The 11,856-nt window shown below is 44.1% G+C and overlaps 1 protein-coding gene across 1 annotated transcript in view; it reads left to right on the forward strand.

Moving 5' to 3' along the window:
• The window catches only part of WDR43 (WD repeat domain 43), a 32,466-nt gene extending 21,289 nt beyond the window's left edge, over nucleotides 1-11,177 (forward strand). The window contains exons 12-18 of the mRNA XM_028516274.2: nucleotides 2,272-2,358; nucleotides 2,960-2,991; nucleotides 3,958-4,021; nucleotides 6,148-6,261; nucleotides 6,948-7,017; nucleotides 9,417-9,463; nucleotides 9,562-11,177. Of these exons, the coding sequence (XP_028372075.1) occupies nucleotides 2,272-2,358; nucleotides 2,960-2,991; nucleotides 3,958-4,021; nucleotides 6,148-6,261; nucleotides 6,948-7,017; nucleotides 9,417-9,463; nucleotides 9,562-9,750 (603 nt within the window). The 3' untranslated portion in view covers nucleotides 9,751-11,177. The remainder of the gene's footprint in view (nucleotides 1-2,271; nucleotides 2,359-2,959; nucleotides 2,992-3,957; nucleotides 4,022-6,147; nucleotides 6,262-6,947; nucleotides 7,018-9,416; nucleotides 9,464-9,561) is intronic.
• The last annotated feature ends 679 nt before the right edge of the window (nucleotides 11,178-11,856 follow it).

The raw sequence follows: 11,856 nt of genomic DNA on the forward strand, positions 1-11,856 counted from the left end.
GTTGTGGCTGTGGTTCATAGAATTGTTTCTTTAAATACATTCTCAGCAGAAAATAATGCTAACTCCTGTATCCGTTTTCTAATTTTACTTGGTTTGGGATAACTTATTTTTATGTATTTATTTTTGAAGATTTTTTAAAAAATTGAATTGGGGTGACATTGGTTAATAAAACCATACAGGTTTCAAGTGTACACATCTCTAACACATCGTCTGCATACTGCATCGTGTTTGCTTATTTTAAATTTGAAAATTTATCATGGAGCCTCTGTCTTTAGTGGTGGGCATAAGAATTGTCTGGGAGCTTGTTAAGAATCTCCCTGCCCCACAGTCTGGAGTGACTTGTGGCGGGGCCGCAGACCGTACGCTCCTCTGCCCGTGGCAGCTGTGGTTTCCACCTCTTCCCTTGCGGTAATTGTTCACAGTGACTCCTTGCCTTCTCACACGTACCCCTGGGGTAACAAATCCTGTGATCATGTTGATTTAGAGCACGAGAGGATTTCACTAACCTATTTTTCAGACCTTCATTCCCGAACGGTTTCTAGACCAAGCTTTTGGTGTAGTGTGCAGCCGCAGGTTCGAGAGCGCAGCGCTGCGGCCCTCGCCGGCCGCTCAGGGCAGTGAGCCTGCTGGTTTGGTGAACAGCCCGTGAAAACTGAGGGCCTTAACGAAAACGTGTTGCATCTTGAAAAATAGTTTGTAGACTGCTTAGACAGAATGTTCCCCTTAGCTTGCACATTATTAGAATTTCGTGATGACTGTTGATGATAAGGCTGTGACTTCAGGAATGTTAAGTATCACCAGGCACTTTCTGAATTATTGTTGAAGTTCTCATCATTCTGTTTTGGGTCTGGTATTCTGATTATGTGAAAATGAAAATACTAGGTTAAGTGGGACTGTTAAGTCAGGACAGTCCATTTCTCAGTTTCCCAGTGACTGTATAAAAAGTCTTACTTCTTTTGCATAAGGAACAATGTAATTATGCCAGTGATAGGTTTTAAATAGTACTTGATGGGCTTGATGTAAAGATATTACAAGCAAATCAGATCCGCAGGGAATTCTGAAATGACAACATTCTGTATCTTGTCCTTTGGTACTTGTGCTGTTTAGTTCCTGACCATGACCTTCATAGCAACAGCCACCACCAAACTGCATGTGCCAGCCACTGGGGAAGTTCCTCTAGGAGCAAACCCTTTTGAAAAAATAAGTACTTCAAAGTATTCAAGAGGACGGGGAAGTCAGGATTTTGAGACCTGGAAGGGCTCTTATTTCCCACCCTCTCTTAGAGATGGGGCATCTGGGGTTTGGAGAACTTGAACGGCCTACCAGGATCGGGACTAATCAGTTCCATTTCCTTTCCTCTCCCCTGGGGTGGAGACGGGTTTCTCTAGTTGATACACCCTCAAAGCACTTATCATACGATCTTCTCATTGTGAAGAAGTTGACACTTAACTTTAAAATGCTTGTTGCTTTTATGTGTGATTTAAGTATATTTTGCTTACTCTTCTGTGGATACATCCTCTAATTCATAAAATGAAGGTTTGGGAATTTTTCCAAAGTTCCCAAAGTTTTTCATCTGTATTTAAATGTTCAGAGGTGTTCTTTTCTATTTCATATAAAAAAATTAAGTTCGTGAAGGTTTAGAATTTGTAGAGAAGAAACCTGTTTATTTTATTTTATTTTTAAGATTTTATTTATTTATTTTTAGAGAGGGAAGGGAGGGAGGGAGAGGGAGAGAGAGAGAAACATCAATGTGCGGTTGCTGGGGGTTATGGCCTGCAACCCAGGAATGTACCCTGACTGGGAATCGAACCTGGGACACTTTGGTTCCCAGCCCGTGCACAATCCACTGAGCTATGCCAGCCAGGGCTATTTTATTTTTTTAAATTATATTTTATTGGTTATGCCATTACAGTTGTCCCAAGTTTTCCCCCTTTGTTCCCTCTCAACCCAGCCACACGCCCGCTCCCTCAGGCAGCCCCCACACAGCGGTCCCTGTCCATGGTCCTGCACGTCTGTTCTGTGGCTACTGTATTCCCCTTGTTGTACTTGCATCCCCATGACTGTTTGTAACTACCAGTTTGTACCGAAGAAACCTGTTTATTGAAGTAAACGTCCTGATAGCTGAAGAGTGGGCTTTTCTGGTAGTTTCTCCAGGCTTTATTTGCTAAAATTAAGTTGATATTTTATTGCTTAGCTTTTAAAGTTATTTTACTGTATTTTTCTGTAGTGTTCTTAGTTTCTGAGTATGCTTCTACTTTTATTTTCTCACAGAAAGTACTTCAAACTAGGAATTCAAACCTAATAAGGAGGACTGTGTTAAGGATGCCCCTGCATGCTGTTATTCCATTGTTGCAAGAGGTAACTGAGCACTCGGTTCATCTGAAGGTTCTCATGCTGGGAGTTGAAGACTGACTAGATCCGGTATTGAGGGAAATGGGTTTGCAGTGTGCAGGCAAGCTGGGTATTCACAGTGGATGACAGATACTAGATCTGCTCAAACAATATTTGCCTTACCTCGATTTTTATATATTTTTTTTGATTGAGATACAATTTAGAACCCATAACTTTATCTTTTAAAAATATATAGTTCAGTGTTTTTTAGTATATTCACAGGTTGTAATGTACAGTTATCACCAAAAAGAAATCATAAATTCGTTGGTCACTCCCGCTAGTTTCCGGCATCCTGTGACCTATTTTTGGTCCCTGTGGCTGTGCCCATTCTGGGCATTCGTTCGTATAAACCCTAGCCTAGATTTCATCCGGTAATGGTTCCCATTGTGGGAATGCATCGCCAGATTCAGCTGTGCCGGTTGAACACCTTGGCACCCACACATTCAGGAGAGATGGTTTCCTAACACGGGCATCTTGGTCCTTTGTTTCCGTGGGTGTGCGTGTGACCGGGGTGACGGGGTGGGCTCTCCCCGACCTTCTGTGGCTGACTCTGTTTCTCTCCCCTCAGCTTACAAAGAGATTGCAAGGACACCCTAATAGGTAAGCTGTTTAGGTGACTTAATTGTTTTGCTTTTGTAAATATTTTAGAGGTGACTGTTAAAAAGAGCGACGTCTGATGGCATGGGGTGATAAATAGGGAGCCCCGAGCTCTGACTTAAAAAGCTCTTTCAAGTGTCAGATACTGTTCTCCCCACATTTTAGGTTGAAAGATTATTCCTAAAATCTTATTTTTTTTCTGTTAGAAAATTCCTGTGTAGGGTTTTTAGTATTATTAATAGCTCATTTAATAAATTAGTCTTATTTAATGATTTGGTGTAAAATTGCCACTTGCAGAACTTGTCTAACCTCTGGGAGCTGCTAAGGCAGCATGAGGCAGTATGTTACAGAATAAATTTTGTGGGTCTGTTTGGTTAATAATATTTAAGTAGGAAGTTGGTATTTCAGAGATCCTAAGCTTTAGTATTGTGTTGGTAATATGCAGTTTTTCTTTCTACGTTATTTTCTGATAGTTTCCACAAAGAAAAGCTAAAGAATGTATTAGTTAGGCCTGGCTCCACGCATTTTGGCCTATGTTTGGCTTCAGTGCTGGTGCGGGGATCTTGCCGTCTGTACTTGACGATGAGTAGAGGACGGGCTCAGGTGTTCTGGACGTGAAGTGTAGCGTCAGTGGGGCCCAGGTTGGGGCCCTGGATAGCAGTGCGTTATGACTGAAGCCCGAGTTCTGTTCTCCGGTCATTTTCAAGGAAGGGAATTTTGTCCTGTTTCCCAGTCCGTCTCACCTCCCCCACCTCCCCAGGAGACCGGTATATTATACAGATCTGAAATAGTCACGAAGGACTGTAAGAGCTACTGAATTCGCAGCGGTTTCTTTGTTGTGGGCATTTTCTCAGAGCACAATTTGTAGATCTTCCCTTTGCCTGAGTTTTCCTAACTTTGTAACACAGTTGTATTTAACTTAGAATTAGTGTCCATTGGTTTACTTGGATTATTTTCCCTTTTTTTCAGTGCCGTTTTAATGGTCCAGTGGCTGAAATGCGTGTTGACAGTCCATGCCTCGTACCTATCCACAGTAAGTGTTTCTGCTACAGTTGCTGAACAGTTCGACTTTGATAAGGACCCTAAACTGACTGCTTACCAAAACCCCCTCTCTGCCTCTGCCCTTTGGCCACCAGCTGCTGCTTCTAGAGCGTGTTGTTTCTCCCCGGGTGCAGTGTCGTAATGTCACCGTTGTCGTCTTTTATAAATTGGTCTTTTTGTCTCCCAGATTTAAAAACAACATGTTCATAGAGAACTTGGAGGTGGATACATATTGACATATTAGCCTTCAGATGGTTTTCTGTATCTGGAACCTGTTCAGAAAAGTATCTTTATATTGCATGTGTCTTTCCTCTTCCCTCTTAAAAACGTAGCTGATTTTAGAAGTTTTGTATATGTGCTACCACACCTGCCCTGCCTGGTCCCAGGAGGATAAAAGGTAGCTTGTTACCACGATGACTTGAGTTACGCATTCAACACGTGGCCTTTTGCTGGGGCTGCTCCCAGCTCTCGGTAGTCTGCACACGTGGCAGGGAGGGGGCACGGCGTCCGACGGCGGCCACACAGGAAGAATGTTACATGTCAGAGTATGAGTTGGGTTCTTTGCCGCACCATTAAATCAGTTACATTTTAAGGTAGAAGAAATTTTCTTTTCTTGGATTATTTGTCACCTTGCAATAGGTTTTTTAAAAGAGTATAGTGGATAGTTTACATGTATTTTTAGTTGCTCTTTAAATTATAGCACTTCCTTTCGTACCACCATTTCGCCCAACTCCCGTCTCAGGCCCCTCCTGCCCCCAGCAGTTGGAAACAGGGAGAAACTACCGGGGGAGCTGCTTTGCAGCCAGCAGTTTGTTCCTCGTGTGTCCGCGAGGGTTCTGCTTAGAATGTTAGAACGAGGAAGGAGACGAGAAACGGCGCGGATGTAGAGTTCCCCGCTGCCAGGAACCGTGGGGTGAACCGGAGGCGGAGATGAGCAGAGTGGCCGAGCAGCGTGGGGCGGGGCCGCAGTGACCACGGGGAGCACCAGGTCTCGGGACTCGGGCTGATGAACAGACAGCATTCGTTTGGAACCTAAATCACCTGCGTAGAAGTGCAGAGAGCCTTAGGAGAACTTGTGGTGGAACTCCTTGTGGAGTCAGCTCCTAAGGCGTAACTACCGGGGTGGTAGTTGTGTAATGTTGGAAAAGCAGAGAAAACGCATTGGGTCTCCAGAGGACAGGCAGCCCCCAGCACTTCTCGGCTCAGCAAGCAGCCTTTCCCTCCTGCCTCCCTTGTCGTTGTGCGTTCCCGGTCAGACCCCGTCAGTGCCTTCTCTAAGCCGAGGACGGTCTGGGCCTGGCGCTTTGGTCATGCACAGGTCTCTGACCCTTGTGTTCCTGGAGCCTGCAGTCCGAATGGGGACACATAAAAAGGAGGTGATGGTAATTGAAATGCAGTTAACATTAAACTTCATTTTTATTTTTGTGTATATTTGCCACTTAAGGTTTAACACTTGAATGAAATACTTTTATTTATACTAAAATGTCAGGAGGACAAGTAAGGCTAATGAAGGGTAAGGAGTGGGGCCCCTTTATCTGTAGCTCTGGAGACACAAAATTAACTGCTTTAATTTCGTAAGCATCATTCAGAGGATTAATTACAGTGTGTTTGAAATACCCTGTGGCCAGCTTTGTACCCTGTCACTCTCTCCTGGAGGTCTCTGGAAGCTGGGAAAAGCTTCCTTTAGCTTGCTGGGGCCTAGTAGCTGCGGTAGATAATGGGGTACTGTCAGGGAGTGCGTTTCAGAGGGAACCCCCTTTAGCCCTGAGGTATGTGGTGGGGATATTTTCTTATTTCCTGTCTCCCTTAAACATGGACTGTCTCTGAAATAGTGTGATGAGCACAAAGAAGTCTCACCTACTCTTTGTCCTGCCTTGCGGTTTCCCTTTCTGATCTTGCATTATTATTTTTAAACTGTGTGTTGCTGTTAGGACTTTGGAAGCCTGTGAAAATCTGAGATGTTGCTGGGCTGGGTCACAAGCAGCCACTGCCACCGGCAGTGCCAGCAAAGGGCTTGCGGCATGGCGGCTCAGTGCCCAGGCGTGTCGGAGCGCGGTCTGTGTGTTTACTGTGTGTGTCGTGTCATAACGGTGTCGAACGGTTTTTTTCTTCCCGTAGTTGCCTGACCTGGTACCCCAGCTGGGGACGCTATACCAGTTAATGGAGAGCAGAGTTAAAACTTTCCAGAAGCTCTCCCACCTTCATGGAAAGCTTATCCTTCTCATCACACAAGTGAGTAAACTAAAGACTGGTACACCTAAAGCCCCCAGTCTCACCGAGAAACTGCTGAACCATGAGCCAGTGTCTGACTTGGAAATGCTGTGTGTTTGACAGTGAGGGAACTCAGTTGTGCCTCTTTCAGCTCGTACTCCCAGTTTCCCATTGTACTTCAGTTGTTAACGGTTAGGGTGATTGTGGTGCTGTGAACGAAAAGTTACAGGATAGTTAAATAGTTAAAAAAAATGTGGGCACAGGAAGACATTTTGACCACCTTTTTAAAAGGTTTTCTTTTTTTTTTTTAAGGTTTTATTTATTTATTTTTAGAGAGGAAGTGGGGGAGGAGGAGGGAGAGAAACATCAATGTGTGGTTGCCTCTCACACACACCCCCTTCTGGGGACCTGGCCCGCAGCCCAGGCATGTGCCCTGGCTGGGAATCGAGCCAGTGACCCTTGGTTTACAGGCCAGCACTCAGTCCACTGAGCCACACCAGCCGGGGGGCTAAAGGGTTTTCAACTTGTACAGAGTGCTTCTTTCCTTACTGTACTTGAGTCTTGTTTTTGCCCTGTGGTTGGTCCATATTATGCTGAGTTCATCCATTATGGTGGTTGAGGGTGAGTTTATTGTTGGAGAAGGTTGGGTTATGATACTCAAGATAAACTTACACTCTGCGACATAATTGCATTTTATTATCTTTCAGGTAACAGCTTCAGAAAAAACGAAAGGAATGCCTTGTCCTGAACAGAAGGCAAAGTTGGTGTATGAGGAAGGTAAGGCATGGGGTGTAGGGCAGATGGTTTTCACATTGACTCAGTTCTGTTACCTTCTTTTGTGAAACTGTCACTGTAAGACCACGGTTGACACTCCTTCTCTAACAAAATGGGCAAGCCTGCAGCAAACATAGGCCAAGCGTGGTAACAGTAACAAAAAAGGGCACTGGGTGTGGAAGAGATTTAGGTGGAACACTGACCAAACTTTATGCCAATACACTAAAAACCTGATGATGCAGGTGATTTGTTAGGAAACATCAATGGCCAAAATTAACTTTAAAATAATAGAAACCTTGAATAAGCCAATAGCATTAAATTGATTTAATCAAAACTTTTTCACAAGATACCAGATGCAGAGGTTTTGTGTGTGAACTTTATCAATCTTTTAAGGAATAAGTTGTTTTTGCCGTATACAATTTAGGCATTTTGTTACTCCAAGTCAGACAAAGAAAGTGAAGAAATTAGCATTTTAGATCAACCTTTAAATATCCTAAGTAGCAAATTGATTATAGAAGTGCTTAAGTAATTAAGTCATTACCAAGTAGAATTATTTAAAGATTGTAAGATTTAGCATAGAGAAATCTAATATAGCACCATATTACTAGATTAATAGGGAACACTGCATATTTTAATAGAACAAATTAAGTAAAATCAAATGTATCTTATTCTTTGGTAATATAAGCAATCTAGGAATTTGAAGGAATTTCCTTTATATCGAAGTTTAGAAGCATTTTCAGAGAGTCAGGAGCAAGGCAATCAATGTACCTTTTATTGCATCTGGAGGTCCTGCCCAGCACTGTGTGAAAGAAATAAATTCCCGGAACACTGAACTTTGCAGGTATTATCCCTCTCCATATAGGAAATACGGCAGAGTCTACAAACACACCATTATTAAAGAGATAGATAATCAAGCTTGCTGGATACCAAAATAGGTAAAAATGGAATCTATAGCATTATTACATCCCAATAATGTGTTTACTAATGTATGTCACAGTCAGAAAATGTATTGGGAGGAAAAAAGATCTCATTCATAGCAATCATAAAACTATGGAGTACCTAGCCCTGGCTGGTGTAGCTCAGTGGATTGAGTGCGGGCTGCAAACCAAAGGGTCGTTGGATTGATTCCCAGTCAGGGCACATGCCTGGGTTGCGGGCCAGGTCCCCAGTGTGGGCCACGTGAGAGTCAACCACACACTGATGTTTCTTTCCCCCACTTTCTCCCTCCCTTCCCCTCTCTAAAAATAAAATCTTTAAAAAACAACAACAAAAAGAAGCTATGGAGTACCTAGAAATACATCTAAAAAGTGAAACAAAACCTTTCTGAATTATAAAACATAACTGAAGGACATGAAAGCACACCATGATGTACACTTGTAGTATTTATTTATAATTAGAAGCTTGAACCTTTTGACCTTCATCCAGCTCCTTCACTCCCCACCTCTGGGAACTACTGTTCTCTGTACCTATGAGTTCGGTTACTTCAGATTTCACACGTGAGAGTACACAGTATTTGTCCCTTTCAGCGTAGCGCCCTCAGGACTCATCTGTGTTGTCACAGATGGCAGGGTTCTTTTGTTTTTTCCTTTTTTTATGGCTGTTCCATTGTGTGTGCGCGCGTGTGTGTGCGCGTCTGTGTCTGCACGCGCGCCGCACCTTCTTAGTCACTCGCTGGTTGGGAACACCGAGGTGGTTCCCGAGCGGTTCCCGAGCCTCGGCTGTCGTGAGCACGGCTGTCGTGAGCACGGCTGCCGCGCACACGGGGTGCGGGCCCCGGTGTGTCTCCCTTCCCTGCGTACTCAGGGGGAGTTGCTGGGTCGTGTGGCAGTTCTGGTTGGAATCTCTTGAGGGACCTCATATTGTTTTCCACAGCGGCTGCACCAGTTTGCATTCCCATCCACGTAAGACAGGGTTCCACTGTCTCCATGTCTTTGTCTTTGTGTGTGGATTTCTTTTTAATTTTTAAAAAGATTTTACTTACTTTTAGAGGGGAAAGGGAAGGAGAAGGGGAGGGAGAGAAACATCAGTTGGTCACCTCTCGTAGGTACCCCCTCCGGGGACCACACCCGCGACCCAGGCCTGTGCCCTGATGCAGATGCTTCGGTGGCCCTCCGCCCTGCGGGAGGACGCCCAGCCAGCTGAGCCCCACCGGTCAGGGTTCCGCTGTGTTCCTTAAGATGGGGTTTCGTGAGGGTTGTGGTACTTGGTCTTGCTTAATGAAATCTTGATGGAATAATATGATGTGTTTATGCTGATAAAAATACTAATGTAACTTCTTAGATGGATCCTAGTTGAACATAATATTTCTGAAAGGAAATTCAGGTATTTGATTCTTGTTAGTTTTCAGGGCTTTGCCCTCTGCTTTGATCACAAAATTAAGGCTGGATTTCCCCCCCTTACAGAGTCTTCTGAAGAGGAGTCCGACGATGAAATAGATAAAGACTCTGACGTGAGTAATCTGTTCGCTGGTGCGTAAGTCGTTTAGGCCGTTCACTCTGGAAGAACAAGGCCTTCATGAATGCTTTCCTTGCTTCATGTTTCTGCCAGGATAACTGGGACGAAGATGAGGAAGAGAAGGAAAGTGACAAGGATGAGGATGTTGACGAAGAGAACGAAGAGGAAGATGAAGATTCAGAAGAAAAAGATGAAAATGGTGAGGACAGAGATGCGGCGAGTGAAAAGGAATTAAATGGAGATTCTGATTTAGATCCTGAAAACGAAAGCGAAGAAGAGTGAAGACAGAAGAGCAAGCCGGTGGGCGGCGCACGCTCTGGCTCTCGTTGCCCAGTGCTGCCGTGTCCTGGGGACGGCCGTCTCCGGGACCGAGGTCAAGGACCGCTGCACATTTCCAAGTTCCCGACGGTGGCTCCCCGCCACCTTGCTGCCCGAGCAAGACTTAACTGTGTACATAGGAGCGAGGTTCATTTGAATGTTAATAAACTTGACACAGCAAATAGACACATTTTCTGCAATATACTGACATGAGTGTCCAATATATGGTATATTTTTATAACGTAATGTCCGAGGGTGACCTGGTCACCGCGAGAATTGACTTCGGCGGAGATGCAGACGTTCCCCAGGTAGGGCTGGAGAGCTGGACTTTGTGCAGGAGGCAGCTCTGACCCCAGGCTGGTGCCTTCCACCCAACCCAGATACGAAGCAGCACTAGTGACAAAGGGTTTTTGTTTGGTGCATTTTCATAAAGTATGAAGGGAAAAAGCAAATGAGTGAAAATGATTGTGGCTGAAGATGAAATCGCCAGTGTCCCCGGTGGGTCTGCTAACTGTGGTGGTCTGGTCTGAGTCAGATGGGTTATTTGGAGTGCTTCCCGAGGGCGACCACTTATTTTTTAAGCTGTCATGTGAAATATTTTTTAAAGATACAAAAAATTATGGTAATTAAAACCTAAAGAGTTAGCCATATTAAGGGTTTTTCTTGACTGCAGGTTACCTGTAAAGAATCATTAGTGTCTAGATTTAAAAGTGCTCATTACCTGCAACTTTGAAAATTTCTGTTACAGCTGCTTTTGAAGATATTTTCATTTTTATTTAAATTACTAATGGATCAAAGAACAATTGTTTATTTTTTTTTCTCTTTGGTTTTAGATATTAATGGTATAACCTTGTTGGAGTTTTTTTCCAAAGAAAATATTTTTATAATTCAGTAATTTAATGTTTTTCTTCCTTTTCATTACCCACGCTGGCAGTGTTAGGGTGTCTGTTTACCTTTAAAATAATAAATCCGACTCAAGATTTTTATGTATGTATAAATAAGTATTTTGGTGTGTTACAAAAGCCTTTTCAAATTATCAGTAATTTTTTTTTTTTTTAAGAACAAGCCAGTATTTGTTTAGTGCTGTCTAGGAAGTGTGCGGATGGAAACTCAACACCTAAGGAAGGGCTGGGGAGACGGTTTTCTTTTTCCCACCTGTGACCAGGTAAAACCCCAAACCGCGGTCCCCGAGGGGCTTCTCCACCATCATCGGCAGGACGGAGATTCCTGTGTTCAACTGGTAGAGCTGGAGCTGTACGAGCATCTTGGGAAAGAATGTGTGAGCCAGCTGCTGTTTAAATGTACAGTTATATTTGTCTATAAATGGAGCTGTTTATGGGAATTTAATACCATTCTCTTTGTAAAGTGAATAAATAATTCATCTTTACCCATCGCTTGTCTTGTGGTTTGTGTGGAGAAATGGCCACACGTGGGCTTGTGGTAGAAAGGTTCCACGTACAAAAGCAGTCCTGCCCCACTGGCAGTAACAGGTAAATGCTTTCAATGCGTGTTGTGTAACCTACGATTAGTAATGAAGCCACGGACTCAAGAACTTTGTTGTAACTTCGTGGTGGTTTCCTGATGCAGCCTCGGGTGGCTGGGTCCCGCGGCCATGGGCATGGGCTTGCCGGGACCTCGAGCTGAAGCTGTTGTCATTGCTGCTGGGTGGCTTGTGAGCCGGACCTCCTGCACCTGACTGCCTGAAGACTGGGACTGCGGTGATGGCTTACTGATGGTTTTTTGTTTCAGATAAATCCGGCGTTAAACGAGGCCTGTTACAAGGTGTCCCACTGTCGTTCCGCTCCTAATCTAGACGACAGAGTTGTGTGTATGGTCTTTTGTGAGATTGGTACTTGTTTCCAGCTCCTGGTTTTGAAGAACTAGGTTCTGTGATCACACCAAGGATCACACACGGTGTGTGGTTGCCAGTGCTCGGTTTACCCAGCACATTCCCGTGTGTGGTGTGTGTGTGTGTGATTTCGGCATTTAAGTGAGCATAAATTCAGCTGTGTCGAAGAACTGTCTTAGAGTCCGGGTTTGTCTGATTGTTACTAGAGTGTGGTGTGAACG

The sequence above is a fragment of the Phyllostomus discolor genome, chromosome 6 (genome assembly GCF_004126475.2).
Source record: "Phyllostomus discolor isolate MPI-MPIP mPhyDis1 chromosome 6, mPhyDis1.pri.v3, whole genome shotgun sequence".
In the NCBI taxonomy this organism is placed as follows: Eukaryota; Metazoa; Chordata; class Mammalia; order Chiroptera; family Phyllostomidae; genus Phyllostomus; species Phyllostomus discolor.